Source organism: Malania oleifera, chromosome 4, assembly GCF_029873635.1.
Source record: "Malania oleifera isolate guangnan ecotype guangnan chromosome 4, ASM2987363v1, whole genome shotgun sequence".
NCBI lineage: Eukaryota > Viridiplantae > Streptophyta > Magnoliopsida > Santalales > Ximeniaceae > Malania > Malania oleifera.
Window position 1 is genome coordinate 97,368,069 of NC_080420.1, and position 12,119 is coordinate 97,380,187.

At 34.9% G+C, this 12,119-nt stretch overlaps 1 protein-coding gene across 2 annotated transcripts in view; it reads right to left on the reverse strand.

The window, feature by feature from the left end:
* Positions 1-5,496: 5,496 nt before the first annotated feature.
* LOC131153115 (uncharacterized) overlaps positions 5,497-12,119 on the reverse strand; it is a 97,565-nt gene continuing 90,942 nt past the window's right edge. For both annotated transcript variants that reach the window (XM_058105179.1, XM_058105178.1), the window contains exons 11-13: positions 7,226-7,432; positions 6,195-6,328; positions 5,497-5,835 (exon numbers count right to left, since the gene is read on the reverse strand). In XM_058105179.1, coding sequence (XP_057961162.1) covers positions 5,664-5,835; positions 6,195-6,328; positions 7,226-7,432 — 513 coding nt within the window. In that variant the 3' untranslated portion in view covers positions 5,497-5,663. The remainder of the gene's footprint in view (positions 5,836-6,194; positions 6,329-7,225; positions 7,433-12,119) is intronic.

A 12,119-nucleotide genomic window follows, 5' to 3' on the forward strand; every position in this document is an offset into this window, starting at 1 on the left:
TTTGAAGTTCCGCCGTGAACAGTGTTCAGTTTACTGACAGCTTTGACTCTGCTTCAGTATTTTGGTCATAACTTTTTTTGTACAACTCCAAATTAGGTGTTCTTGGTGTCAAAGAAAGGTAAGAGAAAATCCTAACACTTTCATGTCGAACACATTTTAAAATAAGGAGTATTTGATGGAGAAAAATGCACCTCAATGAGAATGTATAAAAAATGACAGCATTTAACAAAACCTCTTTTTGGTGCTTTTCATTCTAAAAATAATTTTAACCTTTTTGAAATATCTTTTGACCTTATAAAAATATTTTTCAAGTATTTTAAAAGGTATCTAGGTCCAAGAAGTTAACCTAAGAGCTTCATGTATCCATATTAAAATGATTTAAAGTACTTATATAAAACTTCTATAAATTCCTTCAACTCTTGAAGTTTGCATGTATGTCCTTGCTTTGAGTACATCTTTTCTTCAAGCTTTCAATGTACTTTAGGCTTTTAGAAAGTTCACTTTAATATGCATGCTCTCATAATCTTCAAGCTTTATTTAAATCATCTTTAAATCAAGTTTCATTTGATCCTTGTGAGCACTTTGACATTACTTTCTCATATATGAGCACTGAAATAACATTACTCACACAAATATGTTAAGTTCCACTTGTTTGTTAGCATCAAAACAAGATAACTAGATTTTAAACCTTGTAAGGCCAACAAAAGGAATGGTTGTGAATACTGGATGTTTTTGGGGATATGTATATATGTTGAATACATATGGAAACATGGTTTATTATGGTGTATAGATAAATTTAGAAAACTCTGATATTATATTTGTTGGAAAATTATAGTTATGTTTTCCGTGCATAAATGATATTAGAATGTGGATTATCAGGAAAATGAATGGATTAGTAGCACTCTGGGCCCACGTAGAGGGTCGGGGCGTTACAATTTATATACTAATTCTATGCGTACAGAAGACTTAGACTACATCTAAAACACTCCTGTAGCAATCCCGAGAGAAAAATCCTCTAAAATCTCCCAATAAACTGATCTCTCAATTCAAAATTTGTAACTTGCGCTGAACAAAACTGTTATAAAAAAGATACCGAGAGCTGAATCCTGCAGACGACTGAAATCATTGATGGTTAACCATCGAGAGTAAGCTGTCGATGCAATCGTCGACAATTTTCCTCCTGCAACCTCCTTCCCTGTTCTTTGCATCACTATGCTTCCCCGACACATGTATTCCACCCAAATATGAGCCACATCTCCAACATTATTTCTTATATATATTGCTAATTGTTTAATTCAACATGTAATAAGAAAAGGAATAGACATCTTCATAATGAAATTTTGGAATAGTTATTCCTTGTCTATTCTTTATTATAAACTCATAAAATATTTCACATTATTATTTGTTTTATAGTAACAACATAATTTCATATATAACTAATTTACTAAGACTAATATACTCTTGGGCACGGCATTCTGCTAAGTAAATGTAACCTAAATGTTAGCACAAAGATCCAACGCACTTGTTTTGTGATGTTATAATACAACTAGTGCAAGAAATTTGTAATAGGACTAGTGAGAGCATAGGGGAAATAAATTTTATTAAGGGCGTTGTCCAAAAAGCTCAACAAGCTTAGTAAATATATCTTTTTTTACTTTCCTAATTGTATTATAGAATATTTTCTCAGTGTTTTTTTTTTAAAGCTAATTTAATTTTTCTTTTGGCATATTATTTTTGACTTTTAATTTCTTTGCATTGATTCAAGAAACCAAAAGTTGTTTTCTCTAAAAGAAAAATTTCTAGCAAAACTTAACATTTATAACTTATAACATCTATGACTTATATTTAAAGTTGAGCATGGTTGGGTATTTGAGTGACGCATATTAGATTTAGATTTAGGTTGGATCTTGGGTGGGTTTGGCTTGCCTTGTCTTGGTGTGCGGTTGTGTAGTCAGGTTGATCCTCATTTTGGTTTGCCTTTTCGTTTTTTTTTTTTTTAGGGGTTCTATGTGAGCATATTTTTCATGCCCTATGTTTGTAGTTAAAGATGAGTTCCAATACAATTTTGCTAGGACTAAGGCCTTTGATTTATTCTAGATGGAGTTACGATTAGTCACGCACAAAAAAATTTGGACGTGACAATATAGCTCCACAAAGGAGGAGCATATGCATTATTTGAAGCTTTGTTCCACAAATTAAGGGGCAACTAACTTTGCATCAAATAAAGGGCTTCTTTGCATAAGAACACATCAAGTTCTTGGAGCATGTAGTTGAGCATGTGAGTATTTGTATGTGGAAGTTGATCTCTAAAGTTGATAAGAACTCTATTTAATTAATTCCTACATGTAATCTGTTATTACTCTAAGGTTGCCTCCATTTTGACAAAACTATTTGAGATGAACAAGTGGTGGGATTGGTTGTATGAAACCCAACATGCCTTTGATGGGAAGTGTGCATTTGTGAAGGATCCTATCTTGGCCCTTTTAAATATCATTGGGCCCTTTTTTGACATGCATACAATGCTTTGCACTCTACACTTGGAAGGGTGCTAATACATGATGGGTATCATGAGAATTATAAGTGTTACAAGATGACAAATATAGGGAGATATTAGATGACCAATGAAAAAGGAGCTTTATCTATGGTAGCCTTTTGTTGTTGATACATTACTTTTTATGGCTAGGTTTTGTCATTTTGTATTCCAACTAAAGCTTAAAGTAAGGTAGGCTTAGTAGTTGTAGAAGCTTGTAGAATTTGATTTGGCCTTTGGAGTATCAATTATGCATCACTAACTTTGTTGGGAATGCCTTTGAGTTGTAGGATTGAGCTTGCCTCTTGTCTAGGCATCTATAACCTTTCATGGATAATTTATAGATGCATGCTACTATCCAACCTAACTTTGCCAAGGAATGCGTAGTAGAATCCTTGATGAACTTGGTGATGAAAGGCAAGATACACTAATTTTAGGTCCAAGATAGTCTAATTATGAAAACTTATATTGAAGCATACAAGATTTAGATAATGGTTTTTTATTGAAATTTATAATAAACATTGAATCTCAAATCTTCATTGATTTCTAAGTGAGATCTTGTACATAGTTACAAATATGATGACACCAAGAGTGTAAACATTTATGAGTGAGTTCTTTTATAACATCTTTGCTAATAAGTTCTACATCCATGCCCTGTTCAACTTCTCATCTAAACATGTTTAATTCTAATTGATAGCTGAACTCATTAAAAGAAAGATTACACCATACTGGATTATGATTTACTTTAGTCAAATTGCCGCATCTATGGTGTCAAATACACTATAAAATTATTAAAATTAAGTTTTAGTCTAATAATTAACGCATCCTGTTTTTTGGAACTATGCATTCCTTCTATTGCATTCATGCAACCAAACATACCCACGTGTTATCTCCCAACTAGGCATTATTGATTTACAATATAAAAAATTAAGCGTAAAATATCTAATGAATTACTTAAGTGTTAAGAGTTAGTCATTGCAATGTTACTATATTTTTTTGGCGAAGATTCTTAGTAGACCCAATTTAGTGCATATATCTGCCTAAAGGTACCCGCATACCAAAAATTTCTAGTCCACACGGTTGAACATCGTTCTTTGTAAGCGGTAAGTGTGTAGTGTTGATTACAGCATGCCATAAAATCAATTTGTTAGGGCCATGACATGCAATTGGTATCTCAAAATCAAGATCATGAGATTTCTTGTGGCTCGATCTTTTTGCCAAACCTATGTTCTCACACAAATAGACCACAATGTCGATTTAGAATAAGTTTTTTTTTGGAAAAAAAAAAAAACACTTACATCCTTTAAACTATACAATTCATTACAAATAGCTCCTTAAACTTTTAAAAACGATACTTACACTTCTTAAACTATCAAAGGCTAACAAAATTAACATTTATTAACTAAAATATTGAAAATACTTTAAAACTCTTTTATTTTAATTTTGATCCATCTAATTCATTCAAAACTTCTTGATGGCAAAAATCAAACAATTGTAATCAAATATAGTGTATTTTTAATTTAAAGAATTAATTTTATAATTCTTATAATTTAATTAATTGTTTTATGTTTTTAATATGTTATTTTAAAAGAACTTTTTTTGTCATCTTACCCCAAAAATAACTTCTTGTCTTTTTTTCCCCTTATGGACATTTTTGCATTAATAACAATGTTCTTTAAGCTTACAAGGATAATTTTTTTTTTCTAAAAAAAGTAATAGACATCCATGTGCTATATGCATGACACTAATCCATCAAGCTTTAACTGTATTTTTTTAATAGAAGAAGTTTTTAATGACCATGAAAATCGAGGTATAAGCATCATGGTTAAAAATTAAAGGGGGCATCTATAACAAACAGTATTTAGAAAGTGTAAATGCATTTTTTCTTATTTTCTTTTTCTAAAAAAGTTATTTTAAGAATATGTCTCACAATAAGTACTTATTTAATTGTGCACTCATTAATTGCATACTTATTTTAAGTACAATATTTTTCTAAAGACAATTCAACACATTGTAACTATATTCCCAACCCCACATAACTCAAAATGCTTGGCATTAAGACCACATGCAATACCATTCATCATGCATTCTGTTTTCATTATGTTGAATATTTCCTCGGGACAAGTTCCCTTCACACTAGTGACAGTGCCATTTTACATTTTATGAATTCATAGTAAGGAGTAAATAAGAAATACTACTCAAATTTTAAAATAGAAATGTTTATTTCTTTCTTAACGCATGTTGGGTGAAATAATAAGAAATATGCAAGAAATAATTATTACTTTAATAACTAAATTTTTTATTGTATGTCATCTTATTTCAGTGGATAGCTATTTTGCAAACTAAATGTAACCTAAGTCCGGTAGTTTAAGAAACCTGCCTAAAAAGGCTTCAAGGTGAAATCAAACTCACCTTATTGCCCAACAGTAAGCCAGTCTTCCCAAGAGCGGTTAGTCAGCCTCTTAGGACCAGTCAACTAATCTTAGCCAAGAAATTCTCTTTGCTCCTTGTCTGGATCAGACAACCTATAGCTTTTGATAGGTTGACTTATCTCCTTTGAATAGATTGACCTGTGCTTTCTACAAAACTTGATCTTCAAGCTACAGGGGCTTGCCTTTCTCATGTTGAGGCTTCTTCAGTTCAGACTCACATTTTCAAGTCACACCTCAACATAGTGCAACACACGTTAGCCTTGTACTTAAAACAAAAACTGCTGAAGAATCCATAAATTAGAATCCTGTACATAACGATTGGAAATTAATAATAAATGAATAAATGAAAACTTGGTCAGCAGCAGCATAATTTTGTAGAAATCCTTTGAGCTGCAGATGTGGCTTATCTCATCTACATGCAGTAGGGCAATCAGAATAGCTTGCATGGTCTACTAACTGAGGTAAATGCATTGGTACAATTGCAATTAAAGAAGAAGAAGAAAGAAATAAAGCAATAAAAATGAAGAAGAAAGAAAATGAAAAGAAAATTAGATAGATAAAATGTCATTATTGGCATCATTAATTAACCACACACTTGCACCATAACTACCAATTTCAGCTCTATTGCGTTAGAAAATTGCAAGCTGTGAGCTGCATATGGAGGAATAAGTGCACAATAAGAAAGTATGCAACTGCAGCAATCAAGTTGTACCATCAACTGCACCATCACCAATCTGCTTAGCAGAAATCACTGTGTCCAGAATTTGGTCTGATACTGTAATTCCAGCAGTTTCCATGTCAGCAACTATAGCAACAGCTGCATCAAGTTCCCCAAGATCAAGGCAGAGAGAGATAATTTCCTCATAGAGGGGTCTGTCCAGGAACAAACACATCCAAAATTAAGTTGTGCTGCCATGTTTTTTAAATGCTAATGCACCTACGTAAAAAATATCAACATGTTCCCGCCAAATGATTTTGAGCCTGTTAGAAATTGGATGCACTATATGCATTTATGAAGTGCAAGATTCCCAAGTTCCTTAATATATGTAACTGAATTCTTTCATGGAGGTTCCAGAAGTGCAAGGGAATATATGTAATAGAAAATGATTTAACAATTCATTTTTTAAAGATTTTCTTCAGGAACTATAAAACTTCTTGCAACTATACTTGCTGTGGTGGAAAGTTGATAAATGTACCTACAATATATTTTTAAACTAAAAACTTTTTCTTACCTCCCAAAGACATAACCAAGACTACGTGCTGTCTGCAGGATTCTTAAGAAGCTGGATGGGAGAGGAGCCCTGATAGCTGCACGGAGTATCATGGCGCAGTCCTCAATAGTTGGCTTCCCACCCAATTCTAGAACCTGACATGCAACCAATCTTTCGTTCAGTTAAAAGGAGCTGATGACAGTCTGATTTTTGGTGAAGATAAAAATCCAACTTCAAGGGAAAGTCAAATAATAATATCTTTTGAGGATTATGATTATACTGAAACATTAAGAAATGTAAAATGATACAAAAAAATCCCTAATGCTTATAAGATACAAGAGATATCTTACATTACAAAGTTTATAATGCTTATGGTTTGTTCATTAGAGCCAAAATTTTAAAATGACATCCATGGATATTTCAAGATCGCATAATAGAGACAGAAATGGATGTATGGAGCTAACATTAATTTTGAATAGAAGATAAATTTAATAATGGGAACTTTTAATTGAATCTAGAAAATATTACAGGGGCATTAATGGGCAAACAGGAGTACAAGAATAAAAAATTATAAATATCATACTACTGTTTAAAAAGATAAGTACTTTTGCATGCAAATTTATTCATAAGTAATGATCTCAATAAACTCATCTTCAACATTTTAGTATTTATTAAAAATAATACAGGATTCAGGCTATGTCTCATGGTTACAGGCAATGACCAAGAACTTTCAATCAACATTTTGTTCCTATTCACCTCCTAACATACAACCTAAGATTCATCAGTAGATAAAAGGACAATTAATTAATTTTTAACTTTTAGGAAAAGAAAAACAAGACAACGAATGGAATAACAATAATTTATTATTAATCTACCAGTTTCTCCATAAATATTGATCCAGTCAAAAGCAACTCTTGAAGAATCAACAAAATTCCATGGAGCCATATTCATGGGTGAAACGAAGCAAAAGACAGACTCAACAATATTAAGAAAAAATCACACAAGGAATGAACCATTTATAGGAGAAGTAAGCACAAGATATGGAAGCATGCCTTCAGCATTATATTAATTGCCAACTCAACTTCCCATTCTTGAGACCATCTTCGAGGAGCTTTATTCTTCAGTTCCTTCTCCCACGTCCAACCCCAGGCATCAGCAATTGTATACATGTCTGATACATCGAAAATTTTTCTCTTTCTCATCTCCTTAAGTGCCTCGTTTATGTCTAAAGGAAACCAGTCATCATCATCATCGTTGTCCTGCATTTTTAATGTAAGATGTGACAGTCTAATGCAACCTCAGTTTTACCAAGGACTGTGGTGCATCAATAAATTTGCAAATGGGCAATCAGCTTAGTTTTATAAAATGATGTGAGATAAAACAGTGAAACATGCATTACATTGAAGAATTTAGTTATGAACAGTGACCATTGAGAACAACTGTCGACATGAAAAGCATGTGATGCATGTCAAGATTAGTCAGGGAACTTACATTCTTATCAACCTGTCTCTATCCTTGTGTCTAAATATTCCAGATAAAAAATGTATTACTAGTTGCTGTAATTATTTAGCGTCACTAATGTGAGTTAATCTTGTGTTAGTAAGCGTGAGTTAGTGCATAAGCGTAATGCGGTCATTGCAACATACTTGGCATCATGGTCTTAAATTTTCAGGAAAGTGTCGAAATTTGCGCTTTCCATCACCCTCTATATCGAAAGGCATTCTATTTCTATTTCCATCACCCTTTAACCATTTTTAAAGTTTCATAAAAGAATTCCATGCTTTATTACTAATTTCCAAATGAAAATTGAAATTGATATTGAAATCAAAACTTCCGTAGTCTTGGAGCTTTGAAATTTTAGTCGAAATTGAAATTTAAGACCTTGCTTGGCATATATTATAAATAGAGGGAGAAACCTATCATTGTAATTAGGTCTTCTAATCTACTCAATTCTTCAACGTGGTATTAGATCATGAATCTGAGACCTAAACCCTAATTGCCACACCCACCATCAAACTGCAGCCTAAAACCCTAAATCCGCTGCAAGTCCACCATTACAGGAGAATTTCCAGCATCACCATAGGCCTGAAAACCAGCCAGCAGCTGCCAGAAGCCACAGCAGTCGGAAACCCCCTGGACAACACAGCCGGTTCAGGAACATATAAACCCCTTTAGATTTTGGCAAAACCAACACCATAGCCACCCACAGATACTACCAATCAGACCACCACCGAAATCCCATTGCAAGAGCTGCTCCCATGCACCCTCGCGTGCCAGTCAAAGGCAGGCAGGGCTGACCCCACGTGCTGGTGTGTGAAGCTTCTTGAAGGCATGTTGCTGGCCTGAATCGCTCCTGCACTGTTCGAAGCCCACTATGAAAACAATGTTGAGTTTTTTGGTGATAGTTTTTTGTCCAAAGATCTAACCTTTTTAGTTGCTCACGTGTGGCACTCCAGGAATGATTGTTCAGTACTACCTGAAAAACTGTTTGTCAATGTTTATTGAGTTCATTGGAGCATGGTATTTGCAGTGTTTGTGGTTCATTCAGTTGTTTATCTTGTTCGTTGTGTTCTTGTGATTTGCTCTAGTTGTTGAAAGTTGCGTGTGCGCAGTTTGGGTCCATGAACCGATAAATATGTTGTCCACTGTGTATTTCTGATTTGCTTCCATATCGAGTTGTGTGTGTTTGGATGGAGTACTCAAATCCCAAAAGTATGTTTCCCTCGTCAGCCAGTTCAGGCATTGCATTACAACTGTCTCGGAGGAGTATTCAAGGTTCATGTTGTATTAAGCATCCCAAGAAGCATCTCATCACATTGCATCTTTTGCTCAGAAGGGCAATCATACAGCCTGCATGCCATCTAGTATCTCTCCAATAGTCTTTGGGTTATTGCTTGTGCCACCAATGACCATATGACAGGTGTAACCAACTTCTTTTCTGCCCTCTAAAATTTCCAAAAATCTACCTTGAGTTACTCTTAATGGGCCCACCGCTACATTTAAGGGAATAGGAATAGGGAATCCTACTCCCTCTACCTCTCTTTCTTTTGTTTTGTACATTCCTAAATCCCCCTTTTTTCTCATGTCTGTTAGTAAGATTATAAAGTCACTAAATTGTTTTGTAACTGTCAATAGTTATTCAGTCATTTAGCATTATTACTATTTGTTAGAGTTTTGTTACTAATAAGTGTGAGTTAGTAAGGTCATTATGGTCATTGGAATTGTACTTGGCATATATTATAAATAGAGGAAGAGACCTATCATTGAAGTTAGGTCTTCCATTTTACCCAATTATTCAACATGGTATCAGACATGATTTTGAAACCTAAACCCTAATTGCTATCCCCTTTGAACCACTAATAATAAAATACCACTTTGAGCCACTATCTTCTTTTATTGCCTTCAATACTTCTGTCACGCCACTCTAAATCCATTATCACCTAGGCCATCCTTTGTTGGAAAATTTAAAACAGCTAGTTCCTACTTTGAGTCCCGTGTTTAGAGTGTGAGTCTTGTTAATTGGGAAAGTATTATCATGTTCCTTTTGCTTCCAAGTCAATAAATGGGCAGCAAGAACTTTCTTGTTAATCCATTTTGATGTTTGAGTTCCTAGTCAAATTGTGTCCAAGTTGGGTTTTCAATACTTTTTGTTGATAATTATCCAAGGATGACTTGGCTCTATTTAATAGATGATTGTCCTGATCTATTTCGTGTCTTTGGTGCCTTTTTTCCTGATATAGATACTCATTTTGGTTTCCTTTTTTGGATACTTCGGAATGATAGCGCTAAGAGTACTACAATTTCCAATTTACCACTTGTATGAATTAGTTTGGTTTTGTTCAACATTCATCCTATGCCTATTTTTCATCCTATGCCTATACTCCACAACAAAATAGGCATAGGATGAATGTTGAACAAAACCAAACTAATTCATACAAGTGGTAAATTGGAAACTGAAGTACTCTTTAGCACTATCATTCCGAAGTATCCAAAAAAGGAAACCAAATTGAGTATCTCTTATTGCATCTCTAATTTTCGTTTCATATGAAAGATCTAGGTCCACTGCAGTATTTTCTTGGACTTGAGGTTCAACATTGTCCGAATGGTACACTCTTACATCAGCATAAGTATACCCAAGAACTTCTTTCATTAGCCGGCCTTCAAGACTGTAATTCGGCTCTTACACCAATGGAGGTCAATTAATAGATGCATTAGACGGATGATGATCCCTTATCTGATCCTTCGATGTATCGGCAGCTGGTGGGTAGTTTAAATTATTTGACCATTACTCGACCTGATATCTCGTTTGCTGTTCAGCAAGTCAGTCAGTTTATGCAGGTTCCGTGCCAATCACATTTGGCTGCTGTCCATCGTCTTCTTCGATATCTCAAAGGGACATCTGGTCGTGGCTTGTTCTTCTCTTCAGGGAATTCTTTACAGTTGATGGGTTTTAGAGATGCCGACTGGGCTAGATGTGCGAATACTCATTGTTTTGTTACTGGTTGGCGTATGTTCTTTGGCGATGCCCTCATTTATTGGAAGAGAAAGAAGCAACCTTTTGTCTCGAAGTCATCCACTGAGTCTGAATATCGGGCTATGTCGTCTGCCTGTTCTGAAATCTTATGGCTTCAAGGGTTGTTAGGAGAACTTTGTGTTCCGCAACTTACTCCTACTCCTCTTCATGCTGATAATACAAGTGCTACTCAAATTGCTGCCAATCCCGTTTTTCATGAATGCACCCAACATATTGAGGTGGATTGTCATTCCATTCGTGAAGCCTTTGCTCGTTAGGAGATTACTCTTTCACACATTTCCACTGAAAACCAAACAGCTGATGTTTTCACCAAGGCTCTTTCTCGTCCTCGCCATTAGTTCCTACTTGCCAAATTGATGCTTCTCAATCGCCCAACATCAATTTGAGGGGGGATGTTAGCAGAATTGACAGCTACATGCGCTGTATGTTGGCAGAATTTGTTTATGATGTAAATAAAGTAGAAATCCCTACAGTGTGAATGACGGCCACCTACCATGGTGGGTGAGCCACAACCACCTACCATGAGATCTTGCCACAAGCCAGAGGCTATAAATTGAGACCCCCCACCGAAACTAAACTACACATCTCAACTGCTAGTTGTGTCCTCTTCTGTTTTTCCATATTTTATTCTCTATGTACATGTTAAATAGGGACCCGAGTATGTAAAGAATACACATTTGAATATACAATTGATTCATTCATACCAAAATTGACATTTTTCATACCAAAGACTTGGATCATTGAAGTACTTCTTAGACGTAGAAGTATCAAGACCTCGTATAGGATCTGTTTTGTACCAAAGGAAGTATGTTTTTGATCTTTTTGGATGAGATTAGGTTGTTAGCAACCAAAGTCCAAACTTGTAGATCACCCATGGATCTTAACTTTAGTGCTAAACTTGGGTGATTTATTGTCCTAACCCTAAACGGTACAAGAGACTTGTTAGAAAGTTAAAACGGATGTTTTTCGCAATAAGTGTCATAAATCATTTTCTGGAGTCTTCAAGAACAAGTCACCAGAATGTAGTGATTTGCATCTTGAGATATCTCCAAGATGCATCTAGAAGAGGTCTCTTATTTCAAGATCGGGATCACATTCAGGGACATATAAATACAGATTGGGCTGGGTCACCTTCCGACAAAAGATCCACAACTAGGTACTATATTTCTATTGGTGGAAATTTGGTTTATTGGAAGAGTAAGAAACAAATTGTGGTGGCTAAGTGTCACGAGCTAAGCTTGTTCAGGGCATTATGCTTGCCTGTGACCGCTTGTCTCGTGTGCTTGGGATGGGTTTCCATCATGTAAATACTAGTGTAGGGTTATTTTCTGCTAGTAGTGTCTTTGTGTGCCAAATAAGGCAATACGACTCCTCGGTCACTTTGATGTTTCCTAGTGCTAGAGTGGGAATGG